We start from the raw sequence: 26,287 nt of genomic DNA on the forward strand, positions 1-26,287 counted from the left end.
GGAGTCATGGGGCAGGAAGGGGAGCATGGGACCCCCACCCCACTTTAAACCAGGCTTCAAGGCACCCCAGGAATTCTTGTTATATCTGTGGGACTCTGCCCTCTCTGGGCATGGGGAGGCCCACATCCATCCACACAGTGGAGATGGGAGAGGAGCTCAGCCACCCAAGGGCAGCTGGGCAGGTAGGTAGCCCCACACGGGCTGCAGCCTCTCCATCACCCCTTGTTCTTATTTTTTTTTTTTTTTTTTTGGAGACAGGGTCTCTCTGTGGTGCCCAGGCTGGAGTGCAGTGGCGTGATCAATTATGACTTCTGAGCTCAAGCATTCCTCCTGCCTCTGCCTCTGCCTCTCAAAATGCTAGGATTACAGGCGTGAGCCACCGTGCCCAGCCACCCCTTGTTCTCTTGCTGCTAACACATCTGCTGAGCGGCTCCTGCTGTGCCAAGCATTGGAGCAAGCAAAGGGGCACTGAATGGGCAATGGCTGGCGGGCGAGGGCCAGGAGAGTGGGTTCCAGTCGCCTTCCCCATCTTGCCTCTGTGAAATGAGCAGTGAGGGAGAAGGGGCCGTCCTGGAACATGTTCTCCATGGACACGTGGAAATGGAGAAAGTACTGCACCAACAGATCTGGGGGGACCAGGAGGACCAGGAGATGGGTAAGGGAGTCCTGGGGGATGACTCTGAGAGAGGCTGAACCAGACCAGTGGGCAACCTGGGCCTGAGTGAAGCAGGCAGTGTCTCTGGCCAGAGAAGAGGCTGAGCCCCTCATCCACACATGGAGCGGCCCAGGAAAGGCAGGTGGGGCACCAGTGCCCAGGGGAACTTTAGCCAGATGTCCAGGGTAGCCTGATCTTCCTAATACTGGTCCAGGGTTACTTGGACCTGAAGCCTGTCCCCTGATGAACCCTGTCCTTTGCCCCCACCCCCTCTCTCACGGTCCACCAGCCTGATTCCTCAACATCTCAGGAACTCCCCCTCTCCTTCCCCACACTGCCCCCTCTCCCAACCAGGCTAGGACTTTCCTGGAGGACAGCATCTGTCTACTCACCTTTGAGAGTTTCAGACACAAGCCTGAGCCAACTCTTCCTGGCATAAAGCACCTTAATTCCTCCCAGAGGCTGAGGACAGAGGGTGGTGAGGCTACCTTGTCCCTACCCCATCTCTCCCCAGTCCCACTCCCTGTAGCTTCCACCTCCCTGACCCTCCTTCTGCCTGTCTCTGGGCCTCTGTACAGCCTCTCCTGTAGCTACAGCCCCTTCTCACCACCCTCCCAACTCAACCAAATGACCCTGTTTCTCCTTCAGCTCTCCGCCGGTCAGCTCCTCCAGGACGCCCTCCTCACCCTCTGCAAAGTCCTCTATCCTCTATTCTCTCACCAGACACTTAGCCTGAAGTTGCCCTCTGACTTGCTGAGCCCCCAACTGCAATCCCCTGACACTGGGGGTGCTTGGTCAGCCCTAGCAGAGGGCCTCAAAAAATGCTTGTTGATGGACTGATTGTCCTCAGTCTAACTGACTGTTGCCTGAACGTCTTGCCACCTGACTTTCCTTCTCTCTAGCAGCCACAGCTTGGGGTAAGCTGCAGTGAGGTTCCTGCAGAGAGGATGGGGCAAGAAGCCCAGCAGAAGGGAGAGCATGAACCCCCAACCCGAGACTCACCCCTTTTCTTTTGAATTAGGAATCAAAAAATAACCAGGGCCTTGCGGTGATCGGCCCTTGGTGCCCAGGTCCTGACATCCATGCAGGCAGCTCAGCTGAACTCTCCCCTGCCTTAGACCACTCCTCCTTTCCTCCTCCCCTCTTCTCTCTCCTCTTCTTTGTCCCCTCCCTTCCAGCCCCTCTGGCCCTGCCCCAGAGCAGCAGAACACCCAGCTGACAGCTGGACATGCCAGTCCTCACCAGCCCTTCCCCAGAGGGTCAGGTGACCCTTCCCTCCCCAAGCCACGTCAGCCCGGCCCTCCCGGGCAGACCTCGCACACCAGGGCTCTGGTGGACAGTGAATGCTCCACGCTGGGATGGGCTGTTGCCTGATGCCTGTACATGGTGGGCACTGAGAGACAAGATTCCTGGGCCCTGCCTTCCACACAATCCCCATGATCTCAGAGGAAGCTCTGGTGAGTGCTGCCTTGTGGGCAGGGCCGGGCAGGGCCAGCCTTGCTGAGCCTTTGACAGGGCCTGACTGAGGGGAGAGATGGTCTTGTGTCCACAGGGCCTGTCTATACCCTGGGGTCTCATCTCCATTCCAGGCTGGTCAGGAGTCTGCCCCACGGAGGTGCCAGCGTCTTCGTGGAGGTCTGTCCATCTGTGTGCGGCGGGGGTAGGGTAGAGTGTTGGGACAGTTCAGTGCGTATAGGAATTCTGGCATCTGCTCCTCTTTCATCCCTCTCCCTTCTCCCAGGGGAATTCCACCCCTCCCCTTCCAGGGGTGCCTGGAGTCCTCTCACTTCAGGGTGGACTGGGACTGCAGAGGCAGCTGGGGGGAGGGGCAAGTACAGGGGGCTGCGTTAACCCTTAACAGAGGCAGGTGTCCAAGAAACGTGGGCAGCAGCATCCCCTGGGCCCCGGAACGGCATGTCCTAGCCCAGCAGCCCTAGCTTTCCACGGGAGGGGGCAGGAGGCTGGCACAAGGTTCAATGACGTCAACGTCTACAGCAGCTGCCTGGGGCCTGGGGCCTGGGGCCTGGTGCAGGGTGGCGGTAGACCATGGGATGGGAGTCATGGGGGTCGGAGGCATGTCTCCACTAAGCGGTGGTCCCTGATGCCCTGGGCAGTGGTGGAGTCTTGGCCCCCACCCATGACTCTTCTAGGCACCCTAGTGAACCTGAAAACTGAGCTTGCCTTGGGGCCTTGGGGCCCTGGGGCCTTAAACCCCCCATGCCAGGCCTCTTCCCCAGAAATTCTGATCCCATGCGGAGGGACTCAGGCTTCTACACTTTTAAAAGCTACCATTTATTTTTTAACCTTTTATTACGAAAAACTTCAAGCATACAGAAAAAAAATAGAGGGAATGATCTCATGAACACCTGCACATCCTGCGCCTGATTTCAGCAGTGGCCCGAGTTTTGTCGTATTTGTTTCATCAAATACGCTACAGCTAGAGTGTTCTGACATCACAGCATGCCTCTCCCCCACCACAAAGTCCCTCAGTACGTCCTCACATAACCCACTGTCCACTAACAAATGAGCAACTACCCATGAGTGTCTGCATCCTGTCCACAGTCTCCTTTCCCCAGCTGGCCCAAATGTCTGTTAGTGTTTTGTTAGAAGAGGATCCAGTCAAAAGGCATTGGGTCAGCAGGTCTCTTAAATCTCTTTCAATTAGGAAGAACCTCTGCCAACCTCCCGACCAGCCACCATGGGTTATTTTTCCCCACCACTTTGCCTGGCTGAATCGAAGGGGCGGGGGGGGTGTCCCAAAGGAGGGTAAGAACATGGCAGGGTCAGACAGCTCTCAGTACAGATAGGGAAGCTGAGGCCCAGAGAGGCAGGCACAGGGAGCCTGAGGCAGAACCAGGTCTCCTGTCCCCTCCTGGGCCATTTCCCTGCATCCCTGCCCCTCAGTGCTCCTGTGGCCTCTGGGGCCCTCCCCGTCTTTGCCCTGCTGCTTCTGGGGGTCACAGGCCAAGCCAAGCCCACCCACTGGACAACGGCATCTCCTGCTTTCTCCTGCCCTCGACAGAGCACTGAACAAATCCTTCCCAGGCAGAAACCCTGATGGTTGCTATCTTGTTCACCAGCAGCCACAGGGAACAGCAATAAACTTTATGAGCATCAGGTCCTTCAGGGAAGGAAGCCTGCAGACTGGCTGGGGAGGTGAGGGGTGGGAGCGGGAGCAGGAGGGGCGTGCTGGCCCGCGGGCTGCAGTTGCAATGTGTTACCTCAATACTGGTTACTGCAACTCATCCAGGCTGGGAGGCCCAGCTGGCAGCTGAGAGGGCTCACCCACCCACCAGGGTGCCACAGCCTGGGTGAGATGGACAAATGGGGTGGAGATCGCTGGAGACCCCGTCCTGCTCTGCCCAGATGGGCTCTCAAGTGCCCCACCGCCCCCAGCCCATTCCCACCCCTCCCCCTCAGCCCCTGACCCTGGTTAAGCAGCGAAAGGGGAGGGCAAGAGGAGATGTTATAGAACATTACGGGGAGAATCCAACCTCAATGATGGCTTCTGAGCTTTTCAAAAACCCCCTGCCTGGTGGAGGCAGAACTTCAGCTGCTGTTGGGGCTCTCTGGGACAGGTCTGGGCAAAGCCAGGCAAACCTAGGGCAGTTCCAAGAATGTGTCCCCCAGTCGCTTGGCGAGGAGGTGGGTGCTGGCTTTAGTTTTCTGTTAATCCCTCTCAGGCATTTGGAGCCTCAACGTGTGCGCTGCTGCCCTCTGCTGGGGAAAGACCTTCCCTGCATTCTCCCTCAGCCACACACTCCCAAACACGCACAAGCATTCACATGTGCTCGCACAAACATGCAAACACACACACGCACACACACTCCGTCCCATTATTGTGTTTTGACCTTAAAGAGCTGTTCCATCTTGCAACTATAAAACCACCATGCTAACCGCTGGCAACACCTTGCGTCTGTGGCTCACAGGCCTCTTGCACAAGACAGGTGGTGGCTGGTCATATTACTTAGAGGAAGGCGGCAGGTGTGGGGCAGGGTGTTGGAGGCTGGGAAATGTGTAGGCAGGTCTGGGTGTTTAGCAACATCCAAGATCCTGGGTGCAGCTTGAAGAGGCAAAGTCCGGAGGAGAAAAGCATGCCTGGGAGGGGCTGTCAGAGCAGTTGCTAACCATGGCTGAGGAGCTGCATGTCCAGGGGTCAGGATCTATTAGGGGGCCAAGAGGGAGAAGCCCTCGCAGCCTCTGCCTCCCGCAGAGCAGCCCTTCCAGTGGCACTCGACTTCGTGAGTCATCTTTCCCCCATATTTCTCCCACCTTGACAGCAAGATCAGAACATTGTTGGTGCTGCTAAGTACATTTGTCAGTGGCTGAAGGGCTTCTAAACTAATAATCGCTGTATTAAAATCGTATTTGGTCCTCAAGCTGGAGAAACATTGAGAGATTTTAAATGCTAAGAAAAAAGAAGAAGAAGAAACCCTCTCAAAGGATAAAATCATAGAAATAAGTTTCTATGACTGAGGAATATGAAGTATTGCTCTGTGATTCTAGAAACCAAGCCTTCCCCAGGAAACAGATGCTCTCCTAAGCCACATATTTCAGCCATGGCTGGGAAAGTGATATGTGAAGTCCCCCAGCACCAGGTATTGATCCCCCCGAGCCGGGGAGCCACACGGACGAAGGGCGCACCATCCTACAGCCCTTGAGTCATTTTTAGAATGGATTTTAAAACTCCATTTTTCCCCCTGGAAAATAAGCTTGTACCTTCCAACCTGGATGGCCCCAGATGATGCACGACCCCTCAGCCATGTGAGAAACTCCAAATTTCTCCTGCCCATTACAACCTAAGTGGTTTTAAATGGTTTTTGGGTCCTCTCATCTCTAATAGATTAAAAAATGCTCCCTTGGGCATCACGAAGACATTGAATGGTACTTGTACCAAACCTCTGGCTCCGAGAGGCCTGTGAAATGTAAGTTAGAGCTTCAGAGGTGAGAGGGCAGGCCATAAACCATGCTGCTTTGCTGCCTGCCACATTTTATATTATAGTTTTCTTTTGCTACAAGCTGTTTCTTAATTATCTTCTACCCAGAAAGCCCTCTCTCCACCACATGGCTAAGATTTATCGGGATGTGGTCCCGAAGGCTTCAGCACCTTGGTGATCTCAGGGGACCACCTCCCCGCACTGAGCTGGGGCCCAGGCCAGCATCTCCTCTGGTTGACCAGGCTAGGCTCACTCTCCGTCCCCCTCCAATGCCGGCTGCCTCTGCAGGCGCCCTGGTGCTGCAGCACTGGCAAGGCCAGCCCAGCACTCCCACATCCTCCTCCTCCACACAACCCTCCCCTCCAGCCATCACCTCCCACCCTGTCCTTGCCCTTCCCTATTGCTCCTTGTACACACGCTCCCCGAAGCAGGCCCTCCCCCAAGCTCCCCAAGGCTGAGCCAACATCTCCCCTCCTCCTGGACTCCTTCTCAGACCCCTCAAACCACCCTGATCTCGGCCAGGAGCAATAACTCTCCTAACCTCTTCTCTAGGACCCATTTGTCAACACAGTTTTTTCCCTACCAGTCCCTATGCAGTCCTCATTACACTCTTAGGATCTGTTGATTGAGAAAAAGTGATGATGACAAAAACTACTAGGAATTCAATAATGCCTTTAACTGAATTTGTATTTTGTTAATTACCAACACATTTACATACATTTGAGAATTATCGTGCCTCTAGGGGATTACTTTCCTACTCTGCAGACTGGTGGTGAGGATTTGGGTAAGGTCTTGGTGGGCCCCCGGGTGACAGCCCTCACCCAGGGCCCTAAGAATCCACACTGCCAAGCGCTTCGTTAGGCACTGCCACCAGCAGCATGATGCCCCTGGGTGTGCAGCCCTTGCTGCCCAGCCAGGTGCAGCTTCTGAAAGGCTGCCTATCCTGACACAGGTTACTGAGACAAACGGCATAAAGAGGGCCCCAGACATCACCCTGGCCCTAAGAGCCTGACTTGGGTCTTGGTCCTGGGTCTCTGAGACTCCCAGAGACAGCCAGAGCAACTCAGCAGCCACTCCCCATCCAAAGGGACTGCACATGGTCAGAATGGGCATCGACTTTAGAATGAGAAAGACTCGTCACGGCCGAGTCCCAGGACTAGTGCCTGCTAGCTCTGGACCCCAGGAAAACTCTGCAACCATTCTGACCCTCAGTGTCGCCATCTGAAAATTCTCATCTGGAGAAACAGAGGTGTGACTGTAAAGTCAGGGGTCCAGAGTTGACCCTTAGGAGTGGCAATGATATAGGATATGTTTGTGCAAGGAATGATTTGAGTACCTGACTCAAATGAAGTTGCTTTTTCTTTTTTTTTGAGATGGAGTCTCACTCTATTGCCCAGGCTGGAGTGCAATGGCATGATCTTGGCTCACTGCAACCTCCACCTCCTGGATTCAAGCAATTCCCCTGCCTCAGCCTCCTGAGTAGCTAGGATTACAGGCACGTGCCACCACACCCAGTTACTTTTAAAAATATTTTTAGTAGAGACAGGGTTTCACCATGTTGGCTAGGCTAGTCTCGAACTCCTGGCTTCAAGTGATTCACTCGCCTTGGCCTCCCATAGCACTGGGATTACAGGTGTGAGCCACTGCGCCAGGTGAAGTGAAGTTGCTTTCAACTTAAGAGCTCCACACTGGGTGCCTGGCTGTGAGTCAGTGCATCAGGCAGGATGGACTAGGTCCTGCTGCATAACAAGCCACCCCCAAATCTCAGTGACTTCACAGAGTGAAGATTTATTTCCATAATGCTATATATCCAGTATGTACAGTCACTTAGGGACCCTGCTGACAGAGGCCACACCTCAGCATGTGCTTCCAAGATCACCATGGCCAGGGAAAGAGAATGGGGAGAACATCTCTTGAAGTTCCCGCCCAGAAGTAACACATGGCACCCATCCACGTGATGCTGGTGAAAGCAAATCACGTGGGCCACGCTTACCTTCAAAGCTGCAATCATACCACGTTCCCACAGGGAAAAACAGAATGTTGTGAACAGCCCTGACAATGGCCACAGTCAGCCAGTCTGTTTGCAGATATAAGAAGCCAACAAGCTTTGATAAGATATAGTCCATGACTAATCTATTCCTATTTTGAACCCCTACAAGTTTGATTTGTGGTTTCGTCTGCCACCTTCCCTAAAATGGGAGTGTGAGTCCTAAAAGAGATGCATCTTCTGTAATGTTAATGAACTCAGATTTAGCATGTGGAAAGTGCTTATAACGTACAAAGACTCTCCGGAAATTAAACTGTGCCGACGGGTTGTGACAAGTTATGATGCCCTTATCTGCCTCGGGTTGATGGGTGGCATCTGTTATTGTGTCTGGCATCAGTGAGGTCTTGGGGTCTTAGAATCACTGGTCATCTGTCTCCATTCTGGAAGCCAAACCCACTCACAGCCCTGCTATCAGTGACCCTCTTTTCAGACTGGGGAGTGTCTCACGGGCTAGCACAGGCTGGCTGTCACTCAGGCCCCGTGGGGCCGCGGAGCAGGGTCTGTACTGGCACAGACAGCCCAGGGCCTCATTTAACAACCAGCTTGGTGGCTGTGCCCCATCAGCAGAAATTAGCCCTTGAGTCTCCTGGAGTGAGGCCCAGCGTTACTTCATTCAGGACATGATGCAACGACAGGGCAGGAGGACACAGAGACCTGGGGCCATCTGTCCACTTCCTGGTGGTGGCAGGGGGTTGGGCAACCTTTAAGTTGAGCTCTTCTGGCTAGGGGCATCTCACCCTCTTCCCTGCCTCACTCTTACTCCCCCTGTGCCCCCCCAAGGAGCCCTAGGGAAGGATGCTGGGCAAGGGGTCTGAGCTGCAGGGATGTGGGAGGAGATGTGGGCTGGAGAGAAGGACAACTGTCTCCCTTCAAAGCACTAAAGAGAGCCAAGGATATTTGGCAGCAGGCGCCTCACCTGCCATCCAGCACCCAAGCTGACTCATGGGAGTCGGTCCTGAGAATAACCCAGGCAGTGACAGACACCGCGTGGTGGCAATGCTTGGAAGGAAGACTCCACAAAGGAGTGTCTGCACTTTGTCATCGGAGCATCACAAGGCTGTGGCAGAGGGCCACAAGCCAAGCCTCAGAGCGTTTCTCCGGTTCATCTCAGGCCTCAGCAAGCTCCGGGGGTGCCTGGAGTAGACCCTGGGCTTCTGACCCTTGCCCAAGGCTCTTAGGAAACAGAACAGGCCCAGGGCGCTGTGGCAGAAGTGCCTGCATGTGGCAAAAGGAAGGTCTGGGCTGAGAAAGGTCCTGCCAACTTGAATGATTTAATTGGGACTTGCCCGTGAGGAATGGGAAAAACAGGAGCCTTCCCCAGCTCAATCCCACAGAGCTGGAGGCTACACACAAAGGCAGAAACAGATAAAGAACCCTAGTCTTCCTTGGGAATGTGAGGTCAGCATCAGTGCCAAGGGGAAGCCACAGACTGCCTTCCCGAGCAGCGGCGAAACCTACGCTGCCCAGCCCCAGCTGAAGCTCCAGGGGCAGACGCCGCTGCTCCTCCTATCTCCTTCTGCCCCTTCCCACCAACCTGTGTCAGAATTGCAGACCACACAGCTCAGGAGCAGGAGGCCCTGCAGATGTCACCTAATCTACATCCTAGGCTGACCCTCAAGAGAAAGGGCCTCAGTTTCCCCAGCCACCAAGTCCAGGTTTTTTTTCACAGGCTGGCTACCTGGTAGACAATTGCTGCCAATCTGTCCAGGTCCAGGGCAGGGGAGTTTGCAATGCTGTGCCACAGGCTGTGCTGAAGGCCCAGGGGTCTTCCCTGCTCACACTGCGCTCTCTGAGGAGGTACAGTCAGGGCTCCTGAGAACATCTGAGATCAGAGGGGAAGATTGCAGCAGGAACCATTTCCCTGCTGGGAATGACAGCACCTCTCAGGTCTCACTGACACCCCCAGCCAGGAGGCTGTGGGAAGGTCGATACCAACCCCTGCTCTAGGTGGGCCTCCCGCCTGATCCCTTGTGGTGGTTTCTGCAGAGGTGGGAGAGAGATGTGCTCCCCTCTCCAGCCCACCCACTCCTAGCACATGAACTGAATGTCATCAAGTGGGATGGGGGCCAAGGGGGGTACACCAGGCCTGGGAGACAGGAAAACCTGTCCCAGCACCACCAGTGACTTATAGGTGACTTTGGCCAAGTCCCGGCCTTCTTGTGGCTCAATTTCCTGAAGTTTGGAGTCTATAAACAACAACCCTCAGCCCCCTGCAGTGTGGCCAGGGAGCACACTCTGGGGCTACCATGCCTGGGTTCAAATCCCTGCTCTTCCCATACTAGCCAGGTGCAGATAGGGAAGCTACTTAACCTCTCTGTGCCTCCGTTTTCTCATCGATAAAACGGGGCTGGTAACATGAATTGCCTCACAGGGTTACTATGGGTTGTAAGGCTTAAATGGGTTACTCTATACAAAGCACTAGAACATGGCCACAGCAAGCGCCATATGCATGTAAACATTTATTGCCATTATTTCCTTGCCACAGTTTGCCACGGTGACGTCCACGTCCTTAGAGCTCTTTGGGGAGGTGAGCTGGGGAAAGATGAGGGGCGTGGACTTCCCAGTGCAGCAGCAGGAGGCCCAGGTGTGATTTGGCTGGGATGAGGCTGTGGAGCTGGGCTGGTATCCGCTGAGGCCAGGCCTGGCTAGTGAGGGGCCAGCCCTGGGGATACAAGTGTGCAGGGCGGGAGCCTTGCTCCTTCCAGGAGTGGCTATAAATGAACTTTACAGACTAGCTGTCCCTGTGGTCACCAGAAGTACCTCTGCCTGGGGACAGGTCAGCTGGCAAAGGCCAACATGCCAGCAAGCCCAGCGAGAGGGGAGGCATCAGGCTGCCTCAGCTTCTCTGCTCTACTCCTTCTTGCCTTCTCCAAATTTGCAAGTAGGATTGGGTTTACAAGCAACTGGTATATCCTGTCCCATAACCGAAGGGTTAGCAAACTGAAGTTAGCAGCTTTTTTGTGGGTCAATTTTCCTCTGTGTCCAGATACCTGTCACCAACTTCTTTTCTCAGGTCCTGAAACAGCTTCCCGATGGGGCTCACCTCTGTGCCACACTAGAGCAGAGCTGAAGAATGCCTAGGCTGGAGTCTCAGGCCCAGCCCCTCACCATCAGGCCTCCATCCTCCCACCCCAGCAGCCCCAGTTCACCCAGTCACTCCAGCCACGCAGCCAGTCACAGAAGCCTCACCCCTCATCCTACGTACCAGCCTGAAGCCACACTCCTTCTCCCTCCTATAGGGGCACTTTTGGCCTGCAGGGCAGTAGCCAATGTAGAAGAGGCCCAGTGTTAGGGAATGAACAGGCTGTGTTGAGGTTTTCAATGCCGGAGTGAGGTAGAGGTCCAGGCAGCTGGCAGGAGCCTCTCTGAGCCAGAGGCCTGGACAAATTGATGGGCACTGCTGTGCATGAATCCAGCCGGCTGTGCCTGTGGCCTGGACTGAAGGTCAATTAGAGGATTAATCTTGCCCAGCACTGCCCAGCCTGGTGGCATCCATGACCAGGAGTCCAGCAGAGGGAGAGAGTATTAATAACTTGGTGGTGACGGGCACCGCTGTGGGAATGTGCTCTCAGGACAGGATGAACAGGGCTGGAAAAGCCTCCCCTTGCAGTGTCTCCTTGGCACTCTCCTGAGACAAAGTCAGGACATCTTTAGGGGCTGTGTTTCCAACCCAGAGTGCCAGCTTTTGCCTGAGACCCATAGGCCCACCCTCAGGGAGGGTAAGAGGAGCAGGAGGGGGAGGAGGGGGCCAGGCCTAGAGAAGAGCAGGCCCTGGCTTTACTTCCCACTCTCCTGGCCAGCCGCAACCCTGCACATGGTACTGTAGGCCTCACTGTCCTCATTTGCAAAGTGGCCTGCCTGTCCTACAACCCAGAGCTGTGAGGAAAATAGGGCCAGCATGGCAATAATGCTAGAAATAATGATCACATTTATTGAATGCTTTGCTCTGGGTACTGGGCTGTCCTTTCCACGGGCCTTATCTCAACTATGTCCCTAACTCCATGAGGTGGGTATCATTATTATCCTGTTCTACAGAGCGAGAAGGAGAAACTGAGGCCCAGAAAGGTTCAGTAACTTGTCCGAGGTCCCACAGCAATTATGTCACGGTGCCATGATGTAAATCAATGATGCACACCCATGCTGTACAAAAATAAAGCACTCCTGACCAGGTGTGATGGCTCACGCCTGTGATCCCAGTACTTTGGAAGGCCGAGGAGGGCGGATCACCTGAGGTCAGGAGTTCGAGACCAGCCTGGCCAACATGGTGAAACCCTGTCTCTACTAAAAAATACAAAAATTAGCCGGATGTGGTGGTGGGCGCCTGTAATCCCAGCTGCTCGGGAGGCTGAGGCAGGAGAATCGCTTGAACCCGGGAGGCAAAAGTTGCAGTGAGCCGAGATCACACCACTGGACTCCAGCCTGGGCGACAGAATGAGATTCTGTCTCTAAATAAATAAATAAATAAATAAAGCAAGCAAGCAAGCACTCCTGTACCCATAATCCCCTACAAGACAGTGAGAGCCCCAGTAGCAGTGGCTCAGCTTGCTTCTTGTTGGGCCTGGGATGAGTGTTCCCAAATGAAGGCAGGAAACATGACAGGTGAAGTTAAGATACCGTCTCTGCACCCTCAAAGCTTAGTGTGTTGCCTGAATTTTTTTAATGTTTTAATATTTAAATTCAAAAAGTACAAAACATTATTTAAAGTCTCTGGCTGGGCACAGTGGCTCATGCCCATAATCCTAGCACTTGGGAGGCCAAAGTGGGTGGATCACTTGAGCTCAGGAGTTTGAGACCAGCCTGGGAAACATGGTGAGACTCCATTTCTACAGAAAGTATAAAATTAGTTGGGCATGCTGGCACACACCTGTAGTCCCAGCTACTTGGAGGCTGAGGAGGGAGGATCACTTGAGCCCAGGAGGTCAAGGCTGCAGAGTCCAGGAGGTCAAGGCTGCAGTGAGCCAAGATCACGCCACTGCATTCCAGCCTGGGCGACAGAGCAAGACCTCATCTTAAATAAATAAATAAAGTCTCCTTCTCATCCCTGCTCCATGGAGGCAACCACTGTAACTGGTTTCTCATGACAGATTATTCCAGAAGTAATTGATGGATATTCACAGACGTTTAAGGTACCAGTGAGGAACCTGTTCTGGGGTCAAGGCTGTGTGGGCTCTTCTAAGCACTGCCCTGCCCCAGCCACCACCTCCCTCATCTAACTTCCACCTTCCTCCCCTACTTTCCAGAGGTCCCGCTGAGAACCCACAGACAGGAGGACAACTATGCTATGACAGCAATAAAGGCCAAGAAGGAGAAAGTTGAGGACCGCTGACAGCCTGTGTGCTGTTGGGAGCTGCCCGTTCTACTTCACACCTACCTCTAGCAAACTGTGCAGGGACCCCACCACCACCACCGTGTGTCACCATGGTTGTGCAAAACAACGCAGATGCCGGGGACATGAGGGCAGGCGTGCAGCTGGAGCCCTTCCTACACCAGGTTGGGGGACACATGAGCGTGATGAAGTACGACGAGCATACGGTGTGCAAGCCCCTCATCTCCCGGGAGCAGAGGTTCTATGAATCCCTGCCGCTGGCCATGAAGCAGTTCACCCCACAGTACAAAGGTGAGTGCCTGGGCAGCCAGGCCACGTCTGGGTGCCGCCACATGGGGGCCAGCTCATCCAATGCACCCACTGCATCCTCCTGTGCCGTGGGTGTGTATAAGGGTTGCCATGGAGACGCGCCCCTCTCCCAGCAAGGCTGGCCTTCGCTGTCCTAGTTTCTCTGAACTCTTCAAGCCTCCAGGTCTAGAGTGTAATGCCGTTTGGCTTCCTTATAAATTAGCTCAAGCCACCAGGCTTCAAGGGATGGAGAAAATAAAACAACACCCTGGTCCCACCCGGTCTCCAAGAGGGCATTCTGGTCTGTGCCTTCCGGGTGCCATAGCCAGCCATCTGATGCTGGCTGTAAACACAGGGCAAAGTGGGGCCTCCTTAACCTCCCCTTGAAAGCCAAGGAGGATGGCAGGACCCTCAGGCCTGGGACAGGGCTTGGGGATGCTGGGATGTGGCTTGCTTGGGAAGCCAGAACTGCCACCCTCACCCAGGAAGAGGCAAAGCCAGGGATACGGGTTGCTGCTTGTGTGTAGCTGGGAAACTTCTGCATGGGGCAGCATGTGTCCTCGATCTGAGCACAAGGTGGGTTCTGGGGAAAGAAAGTGGGTGGGGAGGGTGCTGCCTCCAGGCAGGGGTCAGGCTCCCCAGGACAGGGTGATTTGTCCACACTCAGCCTTCTGAAAGTGAAGCTGACAGGGCTCAGCCACACTCTGCCATGTAGTCGGCCCCAGCAGTGAGGTGACTGCTCAGAGAAATAACCTCTTTAGAGGACTGTAGACCCCATGACTGGAAGCTGCTGCCCTTGTCAAAGTGTTGATGGTGAAGGTGACAATAATATCCAAATAAGTCAGTCAAAAACATATTTGCAGGCCGGGCGCGGTGGCTCAAGCCTGTAATCCCAGCACTTTGGGAGGCCGAGACGGGCGGATCACGAGGTCAGGAGATCGAAACCATCCTGGCTAACACCGTGAAACCCCGTCTCTACTAAAAAATACAAAAAACTAGCCAGGCGAGGTGGCGGGCGCCTGTAGTCCCAGCTACTAGGGAGGCTGAGACAGGAGAATGGCGTAAACCCGGGAGGCGGAGCTTGCAGTGAACTGAGATCCGGCCACTGCACTCCAGCCTGGGCCACAGACCGAGACTCCGTCTCAAAAAACAAAAAAACACACGCACACATTTGCATTTCAATGATCAAGATAACTGGGAAGGATAGGGCCTGGTGTTTCTCAAGTGCAATCTGGCCTGGGAAACCAACTTCACCAGAATCCAGTGTGTATGTGCACAAAGGTGCACAGGTCCCCACGCCCCATGCCAGACATGTGAATCAGAATCCCTGGGTCTTGGGGTAAGGGTCAGGAATTCTCTCTCTTTTTTTTTTTTTTTTTGGAACAGTTTTGGTCTTGTTGCCCAGGCTGGAGTGCAGTGGCGCGATCTCAGCTCATTGCAACCTCCGCCTCCCAGGTTCAAGCAATTCTCTTGCCTCAGCCTTCGGAGTAGCTGGGATTACAGGCACCTGCCACCATGCCCAGCTAATTTATGGGGTTTCTCCACGGTGGTCAGGCTGGTCTCGAACTCCCAACCTCAGGTGATCCACCCACCTCAGCCTTCCAAAGTGTTGGGACCACAGGTGTGAGCCACTGCGCCCAGCCAGGAATTCTTAATTAGCATGGTCCAGACCTAATGCCGGTAGGGGGACCAGGGCCTGGAGCCTTGAGCATTGCTTCCAAGCACTGTTTCACACATGCCTAGACTTCAGGCCGGCCTGCCACTCCTGAGAGTCTAAGACAAGACCGATCAGCGTCACACACAGAGAGACAAGGGAAGATGGTCCATGGGCCGCCTGTGTGGGCCTCCCTCTCCCTGGGGTCTTCCCAGCCCGCAGGCTGGTGTTGCCTGGCTGGTTGTGGGGTCACTTCCCATCTTGTCAGAGCACACACTGGAATTAATGTCTGTTCCTTTACAACTAAACTTAGCCCAGCAGAGGGGTGGCAGGATCGTGTGTAGGGTGGCCTCCTGCCAGCACCATTTCACTCTTGCTCCACACAACTCTGGGGCTGAGATGGATGCCGGGCAGCCGCAGGCTAAATGGGAGAGGCAGAGAGGTTGGCCTGGCCTTCAGGAGGTCGTCCTCATCCCCTCCTCTGCCCTGAGGTCTGGCTCCTGACTGTGGGCTCTTGGCCACATTGGCCTGCTCCACTCAGCTACACTGTTACTAAAGGGGTGAACTCGGGTGTCAGTGCTCAGGGGTCATCTAGCCCAAGGAAGGAGGGGGACTGACTTGCCCAGGGTCATTCAGCGAGGGCCTCAGGTCAGGGGCACCTGAATCCCCACAAGGCTGCCACAAGGGTCTCCTTTTTCTCCGCTATAGGAACAGCCCTCACTGAGAAGGGCCATTTCTGAAGTGGCCACCACATGCCACAGAGTGCGTGTTCTCTCTTCTCACCGCCCTGCACCATGATGGCATCAGGGAGGACGATGGGCAGGGACGCCACTCCAGAGGGCAGTCTCTTGGGTCAGAGCTTGCCCGGGACCTTTGCTGGGCTCTGCAGGCGTGATGGTGCCCTGGGGCTGCACCCCTCTCCTCCCAGGCTGCCGGTCAGCACTGGGCAATGAGGATGTACTCGTAGGTCCAGTTGGTTAACAGTTGACCCGGTTGACCCGATTCATATTACAGACGGCAGCAAGTAAATGCTCTCATAAACTTAAAAATAAATACACGATAGAATATTCATGGAGGCTCAGGAAGCTACTAGGCCAAACCAAAATTGCTGAGATGCTCTGGGCATGCCAGTTGTGGCAGTAAGCTCTCTCGTCTGTCCAGCTGGCATGGTCTCGGGTCGAGATGCATGGGGAGGGCTGGGCAGGCCCTCCTGCCCAGGGCAGGCAACTGGAGACTGTTTGTAAGGGGGTTATCTGCTTGGGGTCCCCGACTTCAGAGGGAAGGGCTGCGCTGAGCCACAGAGGGGTGTGAGAGGGAAAGACAGACAAGAGCTGGAGACAGACACAGCCCGTCAGAGGCACGCAGAAAGACAGAGAGGCAGAGATGCAGAGCCTGGCTGTGTAACTCTGACAATATGAGAAATGGAAATGACTTTTGGATTTTATTGGTTTTGGGTTATTTGCACCTCTGCTCTCCTCCATTTACTCAGACACTCAGAACTGATGAGATCAGACAAGGGCTGGAGCCTGGAGAAGCGGGTGAAGGTCACGCTTCCTGTCCCTCCAGGAAGGCCTCCTGGGCCTGGGGCTCCCAAGACTATGGTTTCTGGCAGTCCTGTCACCATAGCCTCACATGTGGCAAGGCCAGGGGAGTGCTGGAGGGCAGCGTGAATTTTCCAAGACCCAAAAGAGCTCTGCAAAGGACCAGCACACCAGGCTCCCCAGGCAGCTGGGAGGCCTCGGGGCTCCCCAGGACCTGCACGAGGCTGGCAGCTCTCCCCTCTTCTCACACCTGGAAGGATGGGCTCGGGACAGGCATTGGTTTGGCCTGGGCTCCCAGTTCTCAGTGCTGATGACCCTCCCCTCAGGGAGGAATCACAGCCCCTCTGTTCTCTCCTATGGAACAGAATGACCAGAACAAACATGACGGGGGACACAGCAGGAGTGTCCCTAATGCAAACTCAGGGTAAACATAGCGTGACAACACCAGACCCTCCGGAACAGCCTGTCCCTTCCTCCATCCCCACGTCTGTCATGGCCCTCCCAGAGCTCCATCCCACACCGACCGTGTGCCCTTGGGCAGGTTATCCCATTTCTCTGAGCCTTAGCGCCCACTGTCAACACTCTTACACGCGTACTGTGACTTAGAGGTAGCAAGGGAAAAGCAGTAACAGGCCACCCAGCAGGTGGAAGACAGGATGGCTATGACGATCTGTGATTCCTTCCTCAACCTGCCACCAGCCCCTGTCTCATGAGCAGGACAGCGACAGTGGGCTTGGCCTGGGGTGAACGCTAGTGGCAGGTGAATGGTAAAATGCCAGGTTCAGGGACAGCGTTATGGTTATCGTCATGACGACTTCACAGGACACGGGAGCCTGGGATGGCGTGAGGAAAGGCAGCACCTTTTAGGAGATGGAGAGGACTGAATGTCACTCTCAGGCTGCAAAATTAGGGCACTGGAAATCTGAGATGACAGGACTGGCCCAGGGAGACCGCTGAGCTAGGCACAGGCAGCTCTGGAGAGCGACTTGCTGAATTATAGAGCAGCCCTGAAAATGAGTGTCCACGCTGACCAGTCCAGGAGGGCCCGGCAGCGATGCAAGCTGGGAGATCAGCCGCCTTCACGGCTGGCTCAGCAGAAATTGCCACTTACTCTGAGAAGGTGACCACGTGGCTGGGGGGAGAAAGAAATACCTTGGAGGACATACAAACATGCAGCCTACCCTCTCTTGGTCAGGGCCCAGCAGAAAACAAAAGGCATACTCAAAGGAGGTTAAATGAAGAAAACCTTAAAAAGGAACCGTTTGGCAGGGTGCAGTGGCTCACATCTGTAATCCCAGCACTTTGGGAGGCCAGGGCGGGTGGATCACAAAGTCAGGAGTTTGAGGCCAGCCTGGCCAAGATGGTGAAACCCCATCTCCACTAAAAATACAAAAATTAGCCAGGCATGGTGGCTGGTGCCTGTAATCCCAGCTACTCGGGAGGCTGAGGCAGGAGAATGGCGTGAACCCAGGAGGCGGAGGTTGCAGTGAGCCGAGATCGCACCACCGCACTCTAGCATGGGTGATAGAGCAAGACTCCGTCTCAAAAAAAAAAAAAAAAAAAAAGAACTGTTTGCAGAAATATATGCAGGATTCAGGGGAATCACCAGGAACTGGGGGGACCCAGAGACCAGCAACACTGGAAAGCTGTCACCACCCCAGGCCAGGAGGGCCACAGAGGAACACAGCAGGTTATGAACACAGTGAAGAGGGGTGGGAACCAGTGGAATAAATGCTCAACCTTTCTCCTCCCACCCTCCCATCTCCTGCCAGTGCCCCCCACTGGCAAATCCACTGAGAAACTGGAGGACAAGGGAGCCACTGGTATACTCCATCAGGTCATTCCTTCAGCATATAGCAGGACAGAGGGGTTACAGAGTGTGCTGGTGAGGGCAGGCGCAGAGAGGATGAGCGCATCAGCTGCAGGAGAGAGGACATGTATTGTCACCTCTGCTTCTCCCAAAACCACAAGGGTGGCCATCTCCTGTGCTACTACCAAGACTCTGGCAAGGCCAGGCACCACTGGAAGCCAAACTCCACGGAGGAAGGCCTGGGCTCTGTCACCACCAGAGGGAGGACACTAAAGGGTGGCTGCAGGGCTGCTAATGTGCCTGCCACAGCTAATTACCCACGCCTGGCCAATGCCCAGGAGGATGCCCCTTAGCGTGTAGGGTAAAGGTATTTCAGACACTCTTCACTTTCACAACCAGTGTTTTTTTGTGCCTCAATGACCAACACCGATGGTAGGATGTAACACAGTTGGGGAAACCTCACAAGGCTTGTTTCATCAAAGAACCATGTTCCACCAATAATCTTCACATGCAGATGCATCTAACCAGAGGAAATGGCCGGCCATCAGCTCAAGGGCAGACAGACGGAGGGAGGGCGAGTGAAGGGGCGACGGGGAGCCCCGAGCCCTGGAAGGCTGTGAGAGGAAGGCTTCCTGGAAGAAGCAGTTCCGATAAAGATACATGGCAGGGACAGAAAGGGTCATCAGGAGGCAGAGGGCACGGAGGAGGGACAGGACGGGCCCAACTTCCCTCACTGGCACTCTGAGGTGGGAAGCCCCTTCACAGAGGAGCAGCTCCAAGGCCCCCAGGTCGGGCAGAGCTGGCTTGGCTGTGGCGTGCCTGGGAGGTGCAACTGTGCACAGAGGAACTGGAATGCGAGGACAAAATGTGCGGAGTTGACTTTGTTTAAAGCGCAAAGGGGCAGGGAAGTGCGATAAAGCAGAGGATGTGTCAAGATCAGCCCAAGGCTATTTTCTCCAAGCTCTGGGGCTCATTCTGGGACAGCATCGGTTCAGGCAAAACCAGGCCAGTCCCAGAGCTCTTCCTTGAGAGAGGAGCTGGGGAACGGGGGAGGTGGACCTGGACCATTAAGCTAAATTCCCAACCTGTCATCTCTCCTGCATATCCGCATGGTGGCCCTCTCACCTGGCTCCTCCCCTCCCCTTCCCTGTGTGTTTGCAGGCACCATCACAGTGCACCTCTGGAAAGACAGCACAGGCCATCTCAGCTTGGTTGCCAACCCAGTGAAGGAGAGCCGGGAGCCCTTCAAGGTCTCCACAGAGTCGGCGGCAATGGCCATCTGGCAGACGCTCCAGCAGACCACCAGCAGCAGTGGCAGCGCCTGCGCCCTTGCCCAGTGGCCGCACGCCCAGCTGGCACGCTCACCCAAGGAGAGGTGAGGCCACTGGGCAGGATGACAGAAACCCTGTCCCTCGGCAGGGACCGGCACTGCTCCCACCTGTGCCCAAGGCCAACCACTCCCCATTAGGGCTGGTGCTGAGAAAACGAGAAATTCAGATGAATGCTCTGTCTAGAATAACCAATGTCACCAAAGAAAGGAATGGATTTTCTTTATGCCACTCCTAGAAGGGAGGATTATGATGCATTTTATCTCAGAAGTTGATGCACAGGCAGAGTTCTCTACTGAGTAGGTATCCGGTACATATTTGTTTAATTAAATACCTGTTTCACTGAGACTATGAAGTGTCTCTGGGGAGGAAATGTACAGAATAGAAACCCTAGAATAGTGTATGTAGAGGAAAAGTGTGGCTAATTGCTCTCAGAAATCATCTTTCCCTAGCAGTTGGAAGGGGCCAGAAGGGAGGTCAATGTCATGCTCAGAGGGTCCCCGGAGATGCAGGAGGCTCAGGTGCCTGAGGTCCCTACCAAAACCTTTGACAATGTCAGCTGACCTTTCTCAGGTGAAAAGGCTCCCCGGGGCTTTTTAAAACATTTATAGGAAACAAAAGGGAGCTAATACAATGAAAATGCCTCCCTTCCCAAGGAGTGCCACAGATCTCATTAAGCCTCTGGGCTTGGAGTGAGGAAGCAGGCCATTATCTCCATTTCACAGATGGCCACGCCAAGATGCCCAGAGGGCAGGAGGAAAGGACCTGCCACAGTCCGCACTCCCCGCAGCCCCCACCCCACTCCTGTGCCCTTCTGAGGTCTCAGGGAGGTGATGGCCTGCCTGCTGGATTATCAGAGTCCAACCCCAGGCTTGTGATTCCGGTTAGGGCCACTGCCCCTTAGTGTGTCACCTCAATAGTAAGACCATTAATAATCCAGATCACTTGCAAGTGAGTTCAAATCACCTCAGTCCTCTGAGGGGGCAACATGTTCTAGTAAGTTCTCCAGGGTTTGGAGAAGCCACTTGAGGGCTACAGTGTGGTGAAATCTGGTCCCAGGACCTGAGCTGGGCAGGGAAGTTGCCCCAGCCTGATGAGGGCCACCCTGGAGAGCAGCTGGGACCACCCTGTCAGAGCCCGTCTCAGAGGGCCCAGTCAGCCACAGGCAGCAGCGCTCTTCCCCAGACCTGTGCTCTGACTGTCCTATGCTCCCCTCCGCCGCAGCCCGGCCAAGGCTCTCCTGAGGTCCGAGACCCACCTCAACGCTCCAGCCTCCTCGCTGACAGAAGACACTAATGGGAACCAGGTCGAGAGGAAGAGCTTCAACCCATGGGGCCTGCACTGCCATCAGGCCCACCTGACCCGCCTGTGCTCCGAGTACCCAGAGAACAAGCGGCATCGTATCTTTGCCATCCCCCTCACGTGTAGTCCCAAGGGTGGGGGGATAGAGAGACACAGAGGGGCAGAGGTGAGAGAGGAAACACACACAAACACGGGGCCAGCGGAGGGTGGGCAGGGAGAGACAGATGTGAGGGAGAGCTGGAAGGCACAAGCCCTCAAACCCAGGTCCTAGAAGAAATCAGGTGCCTCCAAAAGAACAACTAGACAGTATGGGGAAGGCAGATGGAATTACACTGAGCACAGTGCCCTTGGGGGGCCCTGGCTGTGTCTTGGCCACTTGGCAGTAAAGATGGGTTAGGATGCGAGTGTCTGTGGTCAGACAGGAATGATGAATGCCATGTTGGGTGGGGGCATCAGGGGGCTCAGAGAGCTGGATGAGTCTCCAGCCCCAACCTCCCTTCCATCCCTCCAAATTCTACCTGCAGGTGTCTTCCCATGGGGCCCACACAGTGAGAGGGAAGTGTGGCTCCTCCCTTAGGGGAGTGTCCATGGGGTGGACTACGGGAAGTGCCCCTCCCCTACTTTTTCAGGGAGAAAATTTAGGTTTGAAATGCCCCTTCGTCACCACTGCTGTGCTCCTTCCTGCAAATGGGTGGCTGGTTTCATAGTATTTACCAAGACACATCTGCAATCATAATCCCTAAGAAGCTTTTGCAGGATAATTACTCCACTGAAATTAATATTCCTGCAACTCATCTCCAAAGCTAACATCAACCCACTTCTCCCAAAAGGTATTGGTCCATTCAGCAGGACTGGAGGTTTTAGCCTTATGATTTTCTGCCGTAAAATGTAAATTGGGCATGGCCTGCCAGGGATTTCACGCTTGCATTTAAATTTCAACCTCAGAGCAAAATGGAAAAGGAAAGAAAGCTCACATACTCATAAACTCCCCCTAAATAAATGGACTTATTAAAGCAGCCTGCAAAGCTAATACTTTGAATTCTTAATAGCAAGGATGAGCTTGTCTGTAAGGAAGGCAATAGGAGTGAAGAATGGTGCCCAGAATAGGGAATTTCCAGGCAGTTTCTGAGGCATGCAAACGGCCTGTGGGGGAACAGTAGCTCTGAAGTCCTCAGAGTCTTCCTTAACATAGTGTGACTAGGGTTCTTGTTGCTGGAAAATGTAGTGTCACAGTACACGCATCCCTGTGTCCTGGATCTGAAGATGGGGACCCGGCAGCATGGCGATGATGCGTCCGAGGAGAAGAAGGCCCGCCACATGAGGAAGTGTGCACAGAGCACCTCAGCCTGCCTGGGTGTGCGCATCTGTGGCATGCAGGTAGGTTGCATGGGGCCCGCCGCTGTAGGGGAACATCCCGGCACGTCCACGGTGGGGTAGGGATGTCTCCTATCCAGATGCCACTGCCCGCTGCAGAGCCCTTCACTTTGGAGGAGCCACAGAGGAGGCCAGGAGGCAGTCTTCCAATGAAGAAATGCATACCCTGGTCTATGACACACTTGATCATTTCTTTTTCTTTTTCTTTTTTTTGAGACAGAGTCTTGCTCTGTCACCCAGGCTGGAGTGCAGTGGTACGATCCAGCTCACTGCAACCTACGCCTCCTGGGTTCACGCCATTCTCCTGCCTCAGCCTCCCAAGTAGCTGGGACTACAGGTGCCCGCCACCTCGCCCGGCTAATTTTTTGTAATTTTAGTAGAGACGGGGTTTCACCATGTTAGCCAGGATGGTCTCGATCTCCTGACCTCGTGATCCACCTGCCTCTGCCTCCCAAAGTGCTGGGATTACAGGCATGAGCCACCACTTCAGCCCACACTGGATCTTTTCAAGAGTACCCTTCAGAATAGTGATGTCAAAAACCATCACATTTGAACTTGGTCTCACAATCTTTGGCAGCTGAAACTTTCCACAGTGGCCATGTGGCTCCTGCTCATGGTGCAAGCGGACCTTTGATGGCAGTGTGTGAGGCTGGGCTGGGGGAAGAACTAAGAGAAAGGGCTTCTTGGTGCAACCCATGGCTTCCTGAGTCCTCCTTCTCTTGAATGATAAAGCTGAATTCTCTCATTCTTAGATGCTGTATGGCAGTCAGCTCTTTGAATTTCTATTAGCCATTTCCCCTTCTTAATCCACCTTTTCTGCTGCTTTTTGCTACCAGTTCTGGTTAATAAAGTGGGAAGGTCATAACCTGCTAACCCTGCAAAGGAATGGTTATTTTCTGTAACTCAGACTCCACGCCTTCTTTTTTGGGCTCTGATGTGGCTTATGGCAGGGGCTGCGGGAGAACAGGAGAAAATAAACTTCCTCTACTCGTTCCCTCTTATAGTCTGTCTACTCAAAGCAAAACCAGACACCAATTTGACGGTAAACGTTATAGCTTTCCTTAATTGAAACTACCACCCCTTGAAACTGGAAGTTGAGTCTATAAATTTGTTGCACAGATGTCCTTTGGAAAGCCGGGAATGCAGTCCTCAAGAGAATAGAGTGTGATGATTTGTGGTGTAAATGGAATCTCTCTCTGGACCTCAAATCATCTGAAATTGATCTGATTTATTTAGAAAGTGATGCCTGTCATGTATTTATGACGGCTAATTTAGCAGCCAATCTACAGCCCTCCAAAGGCAACACCAAGTCTATCATATCTTTCTGCTTTTTTTCAACACTGGTTTTCTATAAACATATCATGTAATCTGAGGGCAGGAATGACGTGAGAAACTGTCTTGGCCAGGCACAGGCTGCCCCTTCTAGGTGTGCCAGGCAGAGGGGTGCCAATGCCCCCCGGCCATGCCCACTGCTGGCCTTGGTTCAACCTTGGCTGCTGCCTGTGCCATCTGAATGAAACGGGGGTGGCTGCCACTGTCCCCCATCAGCATCTCTCTTCCATCTGCTCCCTTCTGGTGGCCAAGACACAACAGGGGAGGGGAGGAGAGATGGTGCCAAGGAGAGGAGTCACCAGCCCCATAGAGCTGCCATGAACCTCCCTCCTCTACCAGGCTCCCCTCAACTGCACTGGCTGCCTGGAAACTGTCCACACCTGACCTAGCCTATCTTTTTATCTTCAAACAATTCACTCCACTCTACCTCAAGAGGCATTACTGTTGCCTTGGAATCTGCGGAGAAAGGACTTTATAAACTTTGTTGGGGAAATTTTAATCTAGTTGGCTTTCCAAGGCCATTGGCTGTGATTTCAGATTCCTATTAAAGCTTTCTAGCTTGGGTTTGCTAATATTTGAATTGAAGAGGGCCAGAAGCCAGGGCTTAAATCACGATTTGGAGGTTGACATTGGAAATTCACAAGAAAGAAGATCCAAACGTTTTCCTCGTGGGTGGAGGGTCACCTCTGTAGGGTGAAGGATCTTTAGACCTTGGATTACTACTAAAGACTTGCATAGAAAGCATTTTAAAATGTAAAAGCTACCCTGGCACTTGATGGAGGATCATCTTCTGCTCATTTCAGTCACTCTTGCCCTACATCTCCTAAAAATCTGTTCATATGTTATCCTAGCTTGTGATGCTGCAACCATACCAGATGCAATTTGTTTAAATTTCCAATCTTCACATTTTCTTTCTTCTTTTTGATATAAGGTTTACCAAACAGATAAGAAGTACTTTCTCTGCAAAGACAAGTACTACGGAAGAAAACTCTCAGTGGAGGGGTTCAGACAAGCCCTCTATCAGTTCCTACATAATGGAAGCCACCTCCGGAGGGAGCTCCTGGAGCCCATCCTGCAGCAGCTCCAGGCCCTCCTCTCCGTTATTAGGAGCCAGAGTTCATACCGCTTCTACTCTAGCTCTCTCCTCATCATCTATGATGGGCAGGAACCGCCAGAAAGAGCCCCAGGCAGCCCACATCCTCAGGAGGTTCCCCAGGCAGCCCATGGCAGCTCTCCCGGTGGTCTCACCAAGGTTGACGTCCGCATGATTGACTTTGCTCATACCACGTACAAGGGCTCCTGGAATGAGCACACCACCTACGATGGACCAGACCCTGGCTATATTTTTGGCCTGGAAAACCTCATTAGGATCCTGCAGGATATCCAAGAGGGAGAATGAAACTTCCTGGGCTTATCTGGATTTTTCTGGGCTATAGATCTCAAAAAGGGACCTGTTGATTGCTAGGGTAGTCCAGACACCCCTTAGATATCTTCATAATAGTCCTATCTACCGTCAAAAACCATCTCTATATATGGCAGACTATGTTAACAGCTGCTGAACAAATCAGCTCCGGAGGTGATTCCACATCCCCTGGCATCAGGCTCTAATGCTGCTCATTGGAGAACGGACAGCCAGGATAAAGTGGCACCTTCTGGAGTACACTGGAGGGGGCAGCCCAAGTTAGAGGCCAGCATTGCTGTGACATTCTGGAATATTTGCATCTAAAAATGTTTACTCGTTGCCATGCTGCAGTCCGCGCCAGCTGTGAGGCAGAAAACTTGACTTGAAGCAGCCTTGAAGAGTGAGTTCATGAGTTCATGGTTTTTCCCTTTGTATGGGCTGCATGCTGCAAGGGCAGGCAGAGCTCATGAATGCGTCTTATCTTCCTAAGCAGAGTTTTAGGTGAGACAGGATGAAGCGGAACAGATCTGCCCATCTTACCCGCTCTGCACCCAGCTTCCAAGTGGACAGAGCCAAGCCCAGGCATGAGCTCTGGCAAAGCAAGGCCCCAGATTCTCCATTTTTGCCTGTGGAAAGGAGGGTCCCTTTACAGACTTTTTTTCCTTTTTTTTTTTTTCCCCAAAATCTCTTAAAATGAGGAATCTCTTAACAGACTTTGGAGTTCCCCATTCTGCCACATTCTGACCATGAGACGCGGCTTGCAGTGGGGGTGAACACACATAAGAAGGGACCACTGATGCCCAGCTCTACTCTCTGCTTTCTACTTATTTATTTTGGGGGTGGGTTGGGGAGTCAGAAGAATCTGGAGGACTGAGGAAACCAGGGGCAATGTTTACAAGACTGGTGGACAAGTGTAAATATGGAATAAGAACAAACAGTTCTAATTAATTCCTTCTTCTGCAGTACGGAAACCTATTACAATGCCCTTGAGTCAAGCACTGAGATATGTTACCCAATTAGGGAAATAAATTTGTTAATAAAATTGCTGAGGTCACCAGTGATTATTGGTGTGCCTTATTACCCTTTCCATTTGCTTATTCTGATCACACTGTATGATAGTTCCAATTTATGAGCGACTAGCATATACCACAAGGACAGTTCACTGATTTCCTACAATCCTTCAGGGAGCTCGGGTGGAAATAGTGGCTAATAAAGTATTTGCATGTATCTGCAAGGCAGGCACCAGACCTGAGAAGTAAGTGGTCCTTTTATTTGAATCTCATACAAGGCA

General features: G+C 53.4%; 1 protein-coding gene across 1 annotated transcript; it reads left to right on the plus strand.

The window, feature by feature from the left end:
* Positions 1–1,877: 1,877 nt before the first annotated feature.
* On the plus strand, positions 1,878–26,053 carry IP6K3 (inositol hexakisphosphate kinase 3). Its single transcript, XM_017853660.1, has 6 exons — positions 1,878–2,112; positions 12,880–13,256; positions 19,420–19,633; positions 20,811–20,986; positions 22,090–22,265; positions 24,526–26,053. The coding sequence occupies exons 2-6, from the start codon at positions 13,058–13,060 to the stop codon at positions 24,991–24,993; spliced, it is 1,233 nt and encodes a 410-aa protein (XP_017709149.1). The 5' UTR covers positions 1,878–2,112; positions 12,880–13,057; the 3' UTR covers positions 24,994–26,053.
* The last annotated feature ends 234 nt before the right edge of the window (positions 26,054–26,287 follow it).

Source organism: Rhinopithecus bieti, unplaced genomic scaffold (genome assembly GCF_001698545.2).
Source record: "Rhinopithecus bieti isolate Rb0 unplaced genomic scaffold, ASM169854v2 scaffold_36553, whole genome shotgun sequence".
NCBI classification, from domain to species: domain Eukaryota; kingdom Metazoa; phylum Chordata; class Mammalia; order Primates; family Cercopithecidae; genus Rhinopithecus; species Rhinopithecus bieti.

Coding starts and splice junctions, on each gene's coding strand:
- IP6K3 (XM_017853660.1), top strand. CDS start 13,058: ATGGTTGTGCAAAACAACGCAGATGCCGGGGACATGAGGGCAGGCGTG. Junction 20,987..22,089: donor CCCAGAGAACAAGCGGCATC/GTATCTTTGCCA, acceptor TAGTGTGACTAG/GGTTCTTGTTGCTGGAAAAT. Junction 22,266..24,525: donor TGCGCATCTGTGGCATGCAG/GTAGGTTGCATG, acceptor TTTTGATATAAG/GTTTACCAAACAGATAAGAA.